Source organism: Ammodytes marinus, assembly GCF_949987685.1.
Source record: "Ammodytes marinus genome assembly, chromosome: 4".
Classification (NCBI taxonomy): domain Eukaryota; kingdom Metazoa; phylum Chordata; class Actinopteri; order Uranoscopiformes; family Ammodytidae; genus Ammodytes; species Ammodytes marinus.
The window spans coordinates 23,154,557-23,171,384 of NC_137233.1; the positions used below are offsets into that span (position 1 = coordinate 23,154,557).

General features: G+C 44.1%; 1 protein-coding gene across 2 annotated transcripts; it reads left to right on the forward strand.

Moving 5' to 3' along the window:
• The first annotated feature begins 892 nt into the window (after positions 1-892).
• hcfc1a (host cell factor C1a) lies at positions 893-16,747 on the forward strand. 2 transcript variants are annotated; one of them, XM_080026343.1, is made up of 28 exons: positions 893-1,031; positions 2,182-2,382; positions 2,842-2,990; positions 3,654-3,814; positions 3,942-4,150; positions 4,316-4,400; positions 4,516-4,622; positions 4,730-4,909; positions 5,020-5,259; positions 5,353-5,507; positions 5,609-5,791; positions 5,883-6,104; positions 6,319-6,423; positions 6,529-6,745; positions 7,207-7,343; positions 7,450-7,597; positions 7,711-7,934; positions 9,650-10,604; positions 11,577-11,722; positions 11,881-12,009; positions 12,129-12,336; positions 12,719-12,994; positions 13,074-13,180; positions 13,270-13,404; positions 13,495-13,680; positions 14,738-15,035; positions 15,136-15,199; positions 15,288-16,747. In XM_080026343.1, exons 2-28 carry the CDS (start codon positions 2,187-2,189, stop codon positions 15,325-15,327), a joined length of 5,262 nt encoding a protein of 1,753 aa, XP_079882469.1. In that variant the 5' UTR covers positions 893-1,031; positions 2,182-2,186; the 3' UTR covers positions 15,328-16,747. The 2 variants fall into 2 exon arrangements, with proteins under 2 accessions (XP_079882469.1, XP_079882470.1); XM_080026344.1 differs by having other exon boundaries at positions 5,353-5,501.
• The last annotated feature ends 81 nt before the right edge of the window (positions 16,748-16,828 follow it).

Here is a 16,828-nt window from a genome sequence, read left to right on the forward strand (position 1 = left end):
AAGCAAAGAAAAAAGCACATGAGCTTGACAGTTTTTCAGTGAAATTCAGTGAGGATGTCACTGCATTTGGTAATCCTATCAGTGGTAAATAGAAAGAAAATCTTGTGTAAGAGACTTTGTGTTCACATTTTGTTTACCTGATATAAGTTAGGCTAAGTCTATAATGTTTACAACTGCTATAACTTCATTTACATTTGTACATGCTGCATAGGCCTATATTTCTTTGTACTTTTTATTATATGTAAAGTACTTTATTTAATTTATATTAAATATTATTGTACATTATATTTTATATAAAAATATATATTTATTTATATAGGCCCAAGACCTATTTATTACACTTTTAGAATGCAGCAGAGAAAAAGATAGACTTTGGGCTTCATGTTTGGAAGGCGGAGGGACAAATGAATTGGGAATAATGTGGACGGTCGGACCTAGAGTAGGTAATGCAGTACTGTTATCAGTGGAGGGCGCACTAATGCTGTGGGCGTGGCAACTTAAATATGTGTTGGAGCTAAATTTGTAAATAAGTACTTATAGCCTTGTTGTGCAAGTAAATGCATTTCAATAAATGGGTTAATGGCGAAATAAAATCGGCATAAGCGACAATATTAAAATAAAGTGGTTCCAGCACCGATGTCGCCATCTTTAGTAAGGGACAATAAGCCCGGCGCTATAACACAACTTGTTGTAATGTGCAGAGACTCCTAACACGTTCACTTTACATATATTTTAAGTGTTATCTTAAGCACTTCAATATTCGGAGCACCATTCTCCTCTTCACCATGCCAAATAACAACAATTGTATGTGCGTTCCTGTGTGAAATGTTGCGCGAGTGGGTCTCTGTCGCCATGTTTGCTTTGGGTGACGCCAGCTCTCTTCCATTTTCCTCCGCCTCTGGTTGTCAAGAAGATGGCAGCTTCCAGGCAGGCATGAGAGGAAATACTTCTTCATAAAACGAATGAATCTGGATTATTTTCGCAAGAGAAGACCACATACCCGTGTTTTTGCAATTACCGCATCGAAATAAGTAAGTAAAACTGTGAAATATTGGCGCCTTTTTCGGTTTGTTATGTTTTGTTGTGGCATACCGTCCGGCCATTTTTCTTGAGGGAGATGCAGGACTAGGCCGAGTGACGAAAAGATGGCTGCTTCCAGGGACGGCATGAAACACAATAACAATCTGTTTGTGCACTTTGATTCCGTTTAGCTGCGTGTTAAGAGTGTTGTTGCAACTGCATTTGTACCAGGTAAAATATGCATGTCAAAATAAAACGATAAAACATTGCATTTAATTGTGAAATCTGGCGAAGCTTTGACAGATGCTAATGCTGTTAGCCTGAGCTAATAAGGCTGAGCAGCTAGCCGCTATCGATAACGGAATCAACTTGAATGCTACGATTACACTATACATTTTAAAATATTTCAGTGAAATGTTCGATTGGAGGAAATGCGCGAGGGTTGAACACATGTGCATCGGTTATATTGCGCCCCTAACATGTTTCTCCGTTAATAACTGCGTTGAAGGGATTGCGGTTCATGCTAAGCTGGTTAGCTACAATATGGCGACTCCCAGGGAAGCATGAAAATAGCCGACTCTTGTTAACTGTTTCATCCATGGATTGTTTATGTGTTAACCCTCTTTGTTAGTCTGCTCAGTTGTCCCTTTAACCGGTTATTGAAATCGTTTTTCATTGTGGTGTATAGTTTTCCCTGTGTAGTGGTAATAGCTTTCGTGAATTTTTCTTTTTCATTCGCTTCCGCCATTTTTCATCCTGGCAGCGGAGTTAGCGGGTTTGTTTGGCTGCAAGATGGCTGCTTCCATGGGCTGATCTCAATGGTTACAAACAACAATCAAGCACACAGCTTAGGTGTTGGAGATATTTCATGCACATATAGGCACACCTGCACACACACATGTATAACGGATTGTGAACCGGGAGCTTCTTTAGAGCTCATACTCTGATGTTGTTCTTATCTGTATGCATTCATCAGCTAACTGCTAACTATTGATACTATCGATCCTATCAGCTGTTCTAATCGCACAAACTGTTTAAGAAATGGACCGCTGTGTTTGGCCTGATGCTGCTGCTGCTTGGTGTCCACAGCTGTTAAAGGGAATATAAATAAATATGTATTCAGCTATCGAGACAAATGTTGCTTTGTTATTTCTCCGACAGAAATCATGTCTGTCCCTGGCTCCGCGGTGTCTGGGACTACGGCGTCGGTTCTGCAGCCGCGGTGGAAACGGGTCCTCGGATGGTCCGGTCCGGTACCCCGGCCCAGGCATGGGCACAGAGCTGTGGCTATAAAGGAGCTTATGGTTGTCTTTGGCGGTGGAAACGAAGGAATTGTTGATGAATTGCATGTATACAACACTGGTAAGCTTACCTTTACATCTACATCTTTATTGAATGTTTTACAGCAAGCGCAATGCATTATTTAATAAATCCGCCAATGTGAAATAACCATCAATGTATTTTTACACTAAGGCGTAGCCTTGAAACAGTTATTTTTATTTCTAAATATTGATTTTTGATGTGTAGAAGTGTAGTATAGGCCTTTGCAGGCCAAGCAGATTCGTATCTTTTCAAATGTGGCCCCCTCTGCTGGAGAAACGATGCTAATGCACGTTAAAAATGGCGGGCTAAAATAAAATGGAAAATGCTGGTTGATTTGAGCATAATCCTCTGCCCCATTTTCCTGCACTTAAACCAATTAGGACATACATATTCGGCATATCCGGTGTGTGTGTGTGTGTGTCCATAAATGCTTACATCTTCAGGTCATAACATAAACTTAATCAAATAACTTGTCCATTGTTGTGTTTTAATTTCTAGCCACAAACCAGTGGTTTATCCCAGCGGTCCGTGGTGATATTCCCCCTGGTTGTGCTGCATATGGTTTTGTCTGTGATGGAACAAGACTTCTTGTGTTTGGTGGAATGGTGGAGTATGGAAAGTACAGCAACGACCTATATGAATTACAGGTAATATGTCTATGAAAAACAACACCCATTTAATAAATGTATTTATTTTGATCTGTTTATATTGTAAGAATATTGATAAACTGCAATAGTTTAAATGTTATAGCTGTTTATATCAGCATAGGGAAATGCAAAATAAAAAATGTGGTGGCCAAGTAGCCCCAACTAAAATAAATCCCATTGTAACTAGTAAAACATTTAACTAATCAGCCGCTGCTTCAAAAGCTGTGTGGAAGTCATGTTTTGAGGAGGAGGGGGGAGTTTAAACAGGTAATGAGGGTAGTGATCAACAGGTATACTGCTCATTGGTTGTGTTTAGTTTACCAAAATGTAATTAACCAACCCTGACAAATGTACTGTGCAAAGATGTGATTATTCTCCTACTTTGAACACAGCGAAGAAAGTGTTATAGGTATACTCTGTTTCTAGTTATGCTATATAAAATAGGTACATCTCAATCTATGAAATGGAATAAATAAAATGTAAAGGTAAACATGAAGCAACATTTGAAATAGGGTTAATGAAATAAACAAATTTATATATTGTTTTAGTCATTTTTTCTTTTAGATTGTCGGAATAGGGAATGAGGTCAACTTGTGACCTGTTTGCTACCCAGTCTGCTGTGACCCTAATCAATCAATAATATGCTGTTTTGACCTGTTACAGGCCAGCAGATGGGAATGGAAAAAGTTAAAAGCAAAAAACCCCAAGAATGGCCCGCCTCCTTGTCCTCGTCTTGGCCACAGTTTTTCCCTGGTTGGCAACAAATGCTACCTGTTTGGTGGACTAGCCAATGACAGCGAGGACCCAAAAAACAACATTCCCAGGTACAGATGTTTTCTTTTTTTTTGTTGTTTTTCTGCAGGGAGCCAGTCGGACCTTTTGACAGCTGAAGATTTGACCTCAACCAGCAACAAAATTGTGACTAACTGACTTGTCTTTTTCATTCTCTAGATACCTGAATGATTTGTACACACTTGAGCTTCGTGCAGGTTCCAGCGTGGTTGGATGGGATATTCCAATCACATATGGAGTTCTGCCTCCGCCCCGTGAGAGCCACACTGCTGTGGTATACACAGAAAAGACCAGCCGGAAATCTCGTCTTATAATCTATGGAGGGATGAGCGGCTGTCGTCTTGGAGATCTGTGGACCCTTGATATTGGTAGGTTTTATAAAAGTGTGGATGGAAAAATAACACCAGTCTTTTTAATGCCTTGACGGTGTCACTCAGTCCCACATTTTCAGAGAAGATCATAAGTCAATGTTTCACAATGAAATGTGCCTTGTGGAGTTTTCTATAAGAACCTCTTGCTGTCATTATCTTTAGAAACCCTGACATGGAACAAACCCTCTGTAAGCGGGACAGCACCCCTCCCCAGAAGTCTTCACTCTGCTACCACCATCACAAACAAGTGAGACAGCTGCTTCACCTAAGCAATAACATATTCAATGTTTTTAATCATGTTAGAAATCCTAGTAGAAAGGACTTGGAAGTAGAATTTGTGATTAATTTCTCTCAATGTGAAGGATGTACGTTTTTGGAGGATGGGTTCCTTTGGTAATGGATGACGTCAAAGTGGCCACACATGAGAAGGAGTGGAAGTGCACAAATACTCTTGCCTGCCTAAATCTCGGTTAGTTTAACTCTGTAGTTATTATTCTGGTTTTCACTTTGATAGTGTTTAAATAATAATGGGCTTCACCTATGTTCATTTCTATAACGTGTCTCATCTCTGTGTAGATTCCATGCTTTGGGAGACGGTGTTAATGGATACTCTTGAAGACAACATCCCCAGGGCCCGGGCTGGCCACTGTGCTGTGGCCATCAATTCCAGACTTTATGTTTGGAGTGGTCGTGACGGTTATCGCAAAGCTTGGAACAACCAAGTCTGTTGTAAAGACCTCTGGTACCTGGAAACAGGTGGGTGTTCTGTAACATGATTAATTTCGTCATTTAAAGTTACTTAACCCGCTCCAATATTAAAATACGGTCATTGTTGGTAAATCCCATTTCTTCCGCCCCCCACACAGAGCGGCCACATGCCCCTGCCAGGGTGCAGCTAGTCCGTGCCAATACCAACTCTCTGGAGGTGAGCTGGGGCGCTGTGTCAACCGCTGACACCTACTTATTGCAGCTTCAGAAATATGACATCCCTGCGACCCCGGCTGCAGCCTCACCAGTCATGAGTACTCCTTCGCAGCCTTTGAACTCTCCGAAGAGCCCTGCACCGGCTGCTGCAGCACACTCTGCCCAGAGCCTACCACAAACAGGTATTACACTACTCAATAATGATCTGTTCCAACTCTTCCATTTCCATTGTTGTCTCTAAACCAAGACTAATCATTGGCTCACTCATTATACAGCTGTTCTGAAAGTTGCGGCTCAACAGTCTGCTACAGGCACATCTATTGTCACAGTCCGTCCTAGCCAGCCTGGGAAATCCCCCGTCACACTGACATCCCTTCCTCCAGGTGTTCGGATGGTCATGCCTGCCCAAACAACCCAGGGATCGGTACGGGTAATTATGCACTGCTTTTCATCTTGTTTAAGATTTAGCATGGTGTATATATCATAGTCAGAAGAGAATGTGTTCAACAACTGTTAACTTATTTTTTTCAGCCTATTGGCAGTAGCCCACAGATGAGTGGCATGGCAGCTTTAGCCGCAGCGGCTGCAGCAACACAGAAGATCCCACCCTCCTCTGCAGGCACCATCCTTAATGTTCCTGCGGGTGCCACCATTCTAAAAACAGTATCTGTTTCTCCTGGCTCAACCACAGTGAAAATGGCTTCTCCACTCATGGTACAGTTTTCACTTAACATTCAAATTTCTAACAATGATGGCAATCTGTCTCTCATGTATCAATTCTTTAAAATGAATATTGTGCTTGTAGGTCAGTAACCCGGCCACCCGGATGCTGAAAACTGCTGCAGCCCAGGTAGGCACAGCAACTGCGTCCTCTCCCACCAACACCAGACCCATCATCACTGTACACAAGTCTGGTGCAGTCACAGTGGCCCAGCAGGCCCAGGTGGTTACAACTGTCGTGGGAGGAGTCACCAAGACCATCACCCTGGTCAAGAGTCCCCTCACCATGGGCAGCGGTGGCACTCTGGTAAGAAAACAGGACTCTGTATCTCTGTAACACTCGGGAGGCTTCTTTGGTGCTTTTACACACATGCTGTTAATCAGCTGTTATTTAAATGTTATGGAATGATGCATAGATCCACATATTTAGTGGCTCCATCTTCCTGCTGAAATCCCTGTACTTCTGTCCCATGTTTTCTGGTTTAAACTAAAGAACTTGAGTCTCTCTCCTATGTCTGCAGATCTCCAACCTTGGCAAGATGATGTCTGTTGTACAAACCAAGCCAGTGCAGACATCGGCTGTCACTGGCCAGGCTTCCACTAACCCTCTCACACAGATCTTACAGGTCAGCTAAAAATCTGGAGGTAGCCTATAACCTCCTAAGACAATGACAAGGCACCAGATGTCTTTATATCCAAATGGTGTGTATAATGTGTGCCCTCTCCTCCAGGGTAAAGGCGCCCTCCCAGCCGGCACCATCCTGAAGCTGGTAACCTCTGCGGATGGCAAGCCCACGACCATCATCACCACTTCCCAGGCAGGAGGTACAGGAAACAAGCCCCACATCCTCAACTTCAGCGGCGTCTCTCCCAACACCACAAAGCAAGGCACCACCATCATTAAGACTATCCCCATGTCAGCCATCATGACCCAGGCTGGAGCTACAGGTATACATTCACTCAAGTTTACTGTGTCACTACTGCTTATCCCACAACAGCCTGCCCATTTATGAGATAACTACTGGAAATTATAGATGTTCATACACTTTTGGAGCACAAACACACTCCCAACCGAACGAACATTTGAAAAAATTTTATTTTTATTTTTAACACTTTTTGAGATAGACAGTGATGGCATGGCACAGCAGAATAAGTAATTGTGTAGTCTTAAGTTTGAATGTTTTTTAATATTATTATTTTTTTTTTTTGTGCAATTGCTTGAATAATAGGTTATTGGCGTGAAGAAAAATAAATGCTGAGAATAAATTGAAGGTCTAAATGGGTAGTTGACACAGTGATAGCGGATGGTGTAGTCACTGTGGCCCAGTAGGTCCAGGTTGTTACTGTGTATTGACTTGACCTAAACCCATACAAATTTATTTCAAGCATACATACTTTTGTCCTTGCAGGGGTGACGAGCAGTGCCGGCATGAAGACACCCATCACATACCTTACCACAAAGGTGATGACCACTGGAACTCCCAGTAAATTCATCACTACAGTTCCCAAACTTGCCACTGCAGCTGGCCAACAGGGACTGACACAGGTAAGCTGACTGTTGTTTGTGCTGTACTCTTTTTAGATATTGTCTTTTTTTTCCTCCTTATTTATGTTACACCTGAGGCTACTAATCCTGAATTGTGTGTCTGTAGGTGGTTTTGAAGGGTGCTCCTGGGCAGCCTGGCACTATTTTGCGCACTGTGCCCATGAGCACAGTGGGTGGTGTTCGACTTGTCACACCAGGGACCGTGTCTTCGGTTAAGCCCACTGTCACCACATTGGTTGTCAAGGGAACTACTGGTAAGAATAACTTATGTTCTTGCTATTTGTTTTAGGGTGCACTATTATATTTATTATCACGTTCTCAAGAACCTTTTTGGTTTTCATCTTTTAATGCCTTCTCATCCTTCCAGGTGTCACCACTCTTGGGACAGTCACTGGTTCAGTCTCCAGCAGCCTGGCAGGAGGCACACAGGTGGACACATCCAATGCCTCTCTGGTGACCCCCATCACCACACTGGGAACCATTGCTACCCTATCCAGTCAGGTCATCAGCCCATCCGCCATCACTGTGTCAACTGCTCAGACCAGCCTGACTGCTGCCTCCACACTGCCCTCCTCTACCGTCACAGTACAGGTAAGACCCAGCAATTTTTTTCACTTGTACTAAGCATTTTGTTTATTATATTAGATCATTTAGACATTACAGTGTTTCCCCCAGCGCTATAAGGCTAAGGCACCGCCAGCCCCCCGCCTTGACTACCGACCGACCGACCAATGCGGTTCTATGGGGATATTTAGCTGAACAGAAAGAAGTTCTCTGCAAAGCTAGAACAGTTTAAAGAGGACCTATTATACTACTTTTCTGGTCTTAATTTCTTGTTTTACACTGCTATAGAGCAACCTGATACGAATCACATCACAAAAAACTATGTAGATTTTCGGGAAGCTCTTTCTCTTATTTTGGCGATCCAGCACGTCCTGTCAACACTTGAGTGTGTGTGCTTCGGCAATCTCCGCTCCCTCCGCCTGTGCATCGGCCATCTCCGCTACCCTCCCCCCCTCCTGCAAACCCCACTCCGTTGTGATTGGTTACCTTCCTTCCGGAACACTTTCAGTGGCGGGAAGCGCGAGCATGGACCTATAAGGGCGCGAGGCAGACGTGAGGCAGACGCGAACAGGGAAGTGACAGCATTACCATACATGGAAACATCCGCGTGGTGACTTCACGAAGTTTTATGCGACGTCACGAATTATGAAAGGGTAGACCGCTTTGAAGACGTGACTTCTCGACTGGCTAGAATAGTGTTTAGTGCTCGGCACAGACACCCCAGACGGTCAGCAGGGAATACGTCGAAATGCATGTAAGTCATTATTTGATAATTTAGTATGGTTAAGCATGACTATGAATCATCATAACAACGTTTATAGGTCATGAAAGTCAAAAAGCATCATAGGTCCTCTTTAAGACTCCACATTACTGTGGCAACACAACCTATCTATCAGCTCTGACAGCACAGAGAAAAGTTTGATGAATGCATGAGAATAATGATGATGGCCCAGGCAAGTTTCAGTAAGTTTACAGAAGTGCCACACTGTTACTGTCTTTGAAATGCATTTAGTCATTTTAAGGGGAAAACACATTGTATTTATTATTTCAACTATTGAGTTATTTTTAAAACAGCATGCTAGTGTACGCCAAGAAGATTTATTTCAAAGATTTTCAATGCTGCTTTATTTTTAGGTTTTAAGTTGGGAAATACATGTTCCAAAGCGACCAATAACCTCTGTATTTAAAAATAAATCAAGCAAGTAGGCTAATAATAACCATTAATGAATTATAGGCTATAATAGTAGTCACAGTAGTCCTATTGTCCACAATAATCGCACAACAGCCCCCCATCCAAAAAGGAACTTTAAAAAGTTGAATTTGCACTTTGATGTGCACACATTTTAAGTGTATGGTCCATTATTTGTATTTAGTATGTCTGCATGGTATTGCACCAAAACAGTTCTTTAATTGTGCTTTGTACTGTCTGCATGTTTGCACACAATTTGTACCTGCACATAGCAAACAAAATTGCACCACTGTAAGGTCAGTGTCTGTTGTATTTTTGTATTCAAATAAGCAGTTGTTTATTTCTTTACTGTGCATTGGCATCTTTGAGCAAAATACTGCCAAAACTTTCGCCGCGTTGTGCCGCGCCTCCCATGACCCTGGGCCCTGAGACATTTTCTGGGGGGAACACTGCATTAAATCACTGCTTGAGATATAAGCTCAGGACGAGAGAGACAATAAAATAATGTTTACTATAAAAGCTGTATGACATTTATTTACTTTGTTCTTTACAGAACCAGCCCACCCAGGTGACTCTAATCACAACCCCCAGTGGTATAGAAGCTCAAACAGTGCAGGATCTACCGGTGTCCATCCTTGCTTCACCAACCTCTGAGCAGCCCAGCTCCTCTGAGCCCGGAGCGGCCAGCGAGGGCTCTGGGACAGTCACCCTGGTCTGCTCTAACCCGCCCTGTGAGACCCATGAGACTGGAACCACCAACACGGCCACCACCTCCTCTGCTACTATGGCAGCCGGTCCGGTGTGCTCTAACCCGCCCTGTGAGACCCATGAAACGGGCACAACCAACACAGCTACGACTGCATCTTCAAACATGTCCACGTCGCGTGTGTGCTCCAACCCACCGTGCGAGACCCATGAAACGGGGACTACTAACACAACTACCACAGCTTCGTCTAACATGGGAGGAGGAGTACAGAAGGTGTGTTCCAACCCGCCCTGTGAGACCCACGTAACGGGCACCACCAACACATCCACCCAGGCGTCGTCTAGCATGAACGCAGGCCAGACCAGCACTTCTCAGAGGGTTTGCTCCAACCCGCCCTGCGAAACGCACGAGACCGGCACCACCAACACATCCACCCAGGCCTCGTCTAACATGAACACAGGTGGAACAAGCACCTCACAGAGCTCCAACCCATCCTGTGAATCAAAAGAGACTGGGACCACCAACAGCCCCCCGTCCACAGCCACCTCGGGAGCAGACCAGAGCAGCACGGCGACGGGCCAGGTCCAGAGGGCGGACTCCAATGCGCCATATGAAACTTACAAGACTGGGACCACCAACACCCCGTCCACAGCCACCTCCAGCATGGGAGGAGACCAGACCAGCACCGCTGCAGGCCAGGTCAAGAGGGTTTGCTCCAACCCGCCCTGTGAAACACACGAGACTGGGACCACCAACACATCCACCACTGCCACTTGCAACATGGAGACAGGCGAAGGAGCAGGTAATCTTCCCTGTCCCTTCCCATGTCCTGTAATATTGAGATACAGTTGTTTTTACACAAAATTCCTGGCTGTTAGAAATTCTGCTGAAACATTTTGTTCGCTTCATGCATGCTAATAAGCTCAGGCCTAGACGGTAAGCTTTTTCTGCGTGCTTTGTGTGTTTTACTTGCCCAATAATAAAACAAACTTGCCCGAACAAGTCCAGCTTTTGTTTAAAATAAATTTAAATAAATTAAAGATTATCAATCACAATTAATTAGCTATACGTACATGAGCCCACTATTTGATGCTTTGGCAATATTGTTTAAATACATTCATGCCAATAAAGCATGTACAATTTAAACTGAGAGGGAAGGAAGAGAGAGAGAGCTTTATTTCATAATTTCCCAATGTGATCAATAAATTGAATTTACACCTGCTTTTGTCGGGAACTCCCTGCAGCAAATGGAGGGAAAAAATCTGTCATGATGGAAACAGCTCAGTCAAACATTTTATTCCTTTTACTATTTTGCTTCATACTAGGGATGCAGAGGACGGGACTAGTCGGTTAAATGTTTAAAAATCCTGTCTCAATATTCGGCATCAGAAAAACTAGTCGATTAGTAGCCTACTTTTTTTTCAGACGTGTTATATGCGCTTCACTGGTTTTACTCACGACGGTGGAGACAAACTCAGTTGAGGCAGTTTATTTTGTATTACAGTTCACATTTTGCTTGCCCAAACACAGAGTTCACCTGCCCTGGGAAAACGGGCAACCGTTAATGTCGAGCCCTGAAGCTTTTAATTATTCTTGTTGTAATTTCAGTGTTTGTCAGAGATTTGTTCTTGCCTCAACAGAAACAACAAAAATAGTTTGGCTTCTAGAATGGCTGTTTACACTAACAGTAGATACTTTTCTTGCATCCAGGATGTGAAATGAGTTTATTGATGGGGAGTCAAACTCAAATTGTGTTTCTGTATCGATCCAACAGCCGAGCAGACTGAGGAGGTAGCGGAAGGCCCCAGCAGCACAGAAGTCGCTTCCACAACTGCAACTACTGGTAGTACTACCACCGCCCAGGGCAGAGCCATCACTACTGTCACACAGTCTACACCAGCCCCCGGACCCTCTGTACCTGTAAGAAATGCATTATAAGCAAATGATCTAACAGCAGAAGTCTGTCATAAGGCTGCATGCCTGAATCTAATGGTGTTATGTGATAGAAATGTATGAACTCCTGAATGTTTTTGTAAGTGTGAACAATCTGTGTGTTTAATCTTTGTTTTTCTTTCCAGTCGATTTCGTCGATCACAGAGGGTACTGCTGCCAACTCCACAGAGGAACCAATGCAAACTGATGAGACAGCATCAGCACAAGCTACACCTGCAGAGGAGGGAGCCACCGCTATGGAGACACAAGCAGAGGTAAATACAGTATAATGTTTCACAAAGTCATTGTTTGTTGGGCATTCAAGTCCAAAATATATATTTTCCATACTATGAAATATACATAATTGTATGTGACATCTGATGTGTGCTTTCAGGGAGAAGCAGCTACTGCAACAGCCTTGAATCTGCCCTCAGAGTTGATGTCTGAGGGTCAGGCAGCTACACTTATGGTGACAGGGCTGTCGGACGAGGAGCTGGCTGTGACTGCAGCTGCTGAGGCAGCTGCTCAGGCAGCAGCTACTGAAGAAGCCCAGGCCCTTGCTATCCAGGCTGTCCTCCAGGCAGCTCAGCAAGCTGTAATGAGTGAGTTCAACTATTGTTCAGATTTGCTTTTACTCTGAACAGTGGTGTCAAATAGCATGGACTGGCTGTAGTTAAGTTGGGAAAATGTATGAAAAGAATTTAAAACGACCAACAACAGAAATGCTCTGTAGTCTAGCTCACCGGATATAGAAAGTTGAGATTGGGCAAATAGCCAGTCATAGGGCTGCTGACAGATTGTCGGTAAACTCCTCTCCTTTCCTATTTAAAGCTGTAGCTTGCCGTTAATTCTCCGCTCAGAACGGAAAGCTGTGCAACACTACTAGCTCTGTAACTGCTGAAACCACCACGATGATTTAAAAGGTTATCCTGATGCTGTCATGGTTGTAGTTTGTATGAATGCTTAACTCTTTTCTATGTACAGATGAGAGCGATTCCACTGGAGAGAGCCAGCAACCCACCACCATCCCCATCATGCTGACCCAAGCAGAACTTGCAGCTCTGGTCGCACAGCAGCAGCAGCTGCAGGAGGCTCAGGCTGCTGCACAGCAGGCCGCTGCTGGCTCAAGCTTGCCCACTGAAGGCCTTGCCCCCGCAGACAGCCTCAACGACCCCTCTGTCGAGAGCAATGGACACAATGAGATGGCTGCAGCGGTCACCAGTGCTGTGGCATCACTGTTGCCACGTACAACTGTTGAGAGTAAGACTTGCTCCTTTTTTAATGGATGATTGTTATCTCTTTGTACCGTAGTTTTAATGTTGTTCCTTTTACCCCACAGCGCTCGCTCCTTCCAGCACATTTGCACCCTCTGTATCGATGGCAAGTCCAGCCAAGCTGCAAGCAGCAGCTGCTCTAGCAGAGGTTGCCAATGGCATTGAGGGAGAGGTGAGTAATTGTATTATAACTGAACATCTGACTGGTTCAGCTGGGTCAGAGAAAAGAAATGTCATCAAGTATTTCTTGTTTTCTCACAGAAACAAGGCCCTCGGCCAACCCCAGTGAAACCTGTTGTAAAGAAAGAGAACCAGTGGTTTGATGTTGGAATCGTTAAAGTGACAAATATGGTTGTCACCAACTTCTATGTGCCAGCAGATGATTCTCATGGAGATGTAAGTGTCTCAGGAGGCTTTTTTCATTCTTATTTGACTGTGTAATGCCATCAATGTGCATCTCTTATGTGTTTTATCTTTGTTTTGTAGGATGATTCTGGCGTAATGCCAGACTACAGCCAGATGAAGAAAATGGAGCTGCAGCCTGGCACAGCTTACAAGTTCCGTGTTGCTGGAATCAATGCGTGTGGCCGTGGTGGTTTCTCAGAGATATCTGCGTTCAAGACTTGCCTACCAGGCTTCCCAGGGGCACCTTGCGCCATCAAAATCAGCAAGGTAAACAACAAGCCGTTTCCCTAATTTCTTTTAATTTAGTTGTGGACTTGACATATGGCGCTTTTCCACCGCACATGTAGATCGACTCGACTCAACTCGACTTGGTAGCAGCACGGGTCGTTTTCCACCGCAAATAGTACCTCCTGAACGTGGGCGGGGTTGTCGTAAGGGGCTGAAAGCCTACTCCGGAGCAAAGTAGCTGTAATGTTTAAGAAATACCCCCCTTGTATCTGTTTGCTAAAAGAAGTAGAAGAATATTGTGACGGGCCATTAAAAGGGATGGTTGTTGTCCCGATGTGTGACTCTGCCACACAGTCAGCTGTAGGGATACGTCACGTACATCCCTATGCACGTAAACACGGGCATGATAAAGTTGACTGTTTAGTGCTTGTTTCAGGATACGTGTTTTCAAATGCAAGCCGTGTCTCAGCCTGAATATTTTATTGAGGTAATCAGTTCAGTCCGAGGCTTGTAATGTAATCGCTCGCTATCATGTCTGTCCCAGCTGGCTACTATTTAGCCTAGCTGCTAGCTGCCCTACATGTCTCCTCTCGTATGTTAAAAGTAACTTCCCCAACAACCAACACTGGGTGAGCTTAGCCGGAAAAAAATTCGGATCTGTGATGCAAATCAAATGAAAGAGAGCCAGAGTAGGCTGCACGCGGCGTAAATACTCAAAAGTCCCGGAGAGTTGGGGAGAATAAACAACAGAATGAAGCCGGTAGTCTCTGGCCAATCAGAAGCGTCGGCAGACGGCCGGCCACTGATTGGCCAGACAATAGTCTCTGGCCAATCAGTGGCCGGCCGTCTGCCGACGTCACCTTTTAGCATCGGCTCAGCTTGCTTGGAACCTAGAGCGCGGCGATACCAAAAAAGCAGCCGCTACCAGGTACCATGAAAATGCGGTGGAAACGCCAAAAAGTCAAGTCGAGTCGAGCTGATACCATGCGGTGGAAAAGCGCCAATACAGGGGTGTGAAACAAGACTATGATACCAGCTATTCTCAAGAGCCATGCTTTCAGACACTGAGTGGTATTTGTTTCCTGTCCCTCCGCAGAGCCCAGACGGTGCCCACCTGACCTGGGAGCCCCCGTCGGTGACATCTGGGAAGATCATTGAGTATTCTGTGTACCTGGCCATCCAGAGCAACCAGACGGCTGAAGCCAAGGCCTCCACCCCGGCACAGCTAGCCTTCATGCGCGTGTACTGTGGGCCAAACCCCTCCTGCTTGGTGCAGTCATCCAGCCTCTCCAACGCCCACATCGACTACACCACCAAGCCAGCCATTATCTTTCGCATCGCCGCTCGCAATGAGAAGGGCTACGGCCCTGCCACCCAAGTCCGATGGCTGCAGGGTGAGCACAGAAATACGCAAACTAATACTTAAATGTTTAGTTAGCAATTCATTAGTCGAGAGAGAGAGATATATTATAAAACCATTGTTCTGCCTATTAGAATCCGGCAAAGATGCCGCCTCTGCGAAACCGGCTCCCAAAAGACCAGGCACCTCACCTGATACGTGAGTAGTGTTCATGTCTCACACCAAGCATCCATCATCATGATTTAAACATGCAATACTTATTGTGGATTTCTGTGTGCTCTTGCAGTAAGGCTACTGGTCCAAAGAAAGCAAGGACGGACCAGTGAGGTCGCCCAGAGACCCCGCCCAGTCTTTTGTCCTTTTTCCACTCACTGTCCTTCTATCAGGATGGACTGAGCTTCTCCCCTCCTCCACCTCTTCATCCTCATCCTAATCTCATCCTACTCCACCTTCAAGTCTCCAGATCAAGACAACAATGGAGGCAGAACAACCGTATGAAGCCGAGATGAAAGTCAATCTGAGAGATGTTTCTGTAGATAAAAACCCTCCTTCATAGTTCTGTTGGTCGTACAATTTTTAGAGCAACACAAACTTAGAAGCACATTATCTTTTTCAGTCACATCCCCCTCCCATCGTTTAAAATCTATTTTTGGCTTGTTTCAGTAGTCGAGCAGTATAGAGAAGCATTTACATCTTTCATAAACTGGGAGAACGCCTGAGCGCAATGTTACCTTTTTTTTTTTGGTCTTTCTTTTTCTATCCCGGGGGGATGTAGAGAAGAGACTACATAAAATGATGTACAGTGTTGAAAAGGGCTGTGGAGGCATTAGTTTAGACGAGAGGGAAAAATCAGTATGGAATCAAAATAAAGCACTTGTCCTTAATGAAGGGGACATCATCTTTTCCTTTCTTTTTTTGCTCAAAACTAATTTTGCTTCAAGAACCAAGTCTATATTCATCGTACTGGACTCCAGTCTCCTGTTAATGTCATCACTGTGCGCTTTTTACCCCAAGATGAGGACTGGTGGCCGACACTTCAAGTGGACAAAAAAAGAATGACAAAGGAAGAGATTTGTAGAGAATGAACGACAAACTTTGCTAGGACTGAGACTTGCAGCGCGCACACACAAAAAAAATCTTGCAAAATCTTCCCAAAAAATTGGCAAGCAATGACGCAGAAGATCTTTTGTGTAGTTTATTTTTGTATTTTTTAAGCTTTTTCCCCCCTCCCCCCTGTGTGTATGTGTATTTTGTGTGCATTTTAAAAAGAAACGTCACTTTTTTAAATTGTTGTTCATCTCCATAGTTTGTGGAAAGTTCGTGGGAAGATGGGTGGCTGTGTTGAGGTTGCCACTATATTTTTTAAAATATTCATTCAGTTGGTTGTATGTTCTTGTTAACAGATGGTAATGAATCAGAGAAAAGACTTTTGTACTTGTTCCAAGTAGAACCGCAGAGGTTATAGGACTGAAGGGAACTATGAAGTGGACCCCAGGGAGAGGAGTTTTTACTTTTGTTTACTGCTTGTGTGGCTTTGTTTGCCAAACATGGAAAAATGAACATTAGTTCTCTTCATACATTTTCCCCTTAATATCCCAATAAGTTGTCCTACACTTTTAATGCTCATGAATGTGGTCTCTCACCTCTTTAATTTTAGAAAATGGCAAATTATATTAGTAGACATATTTTCCCTATCCGATTGATGTATGTGAATCCATTTAATAAATTTTAATTTTTTTCCTTCAACGGCTCTGTATTTCAGATTACAGAAGGTGTGCAAGCTCACTGTGACGTGTAAACGAAACTGTCTTTTGAATAGGGATGTCT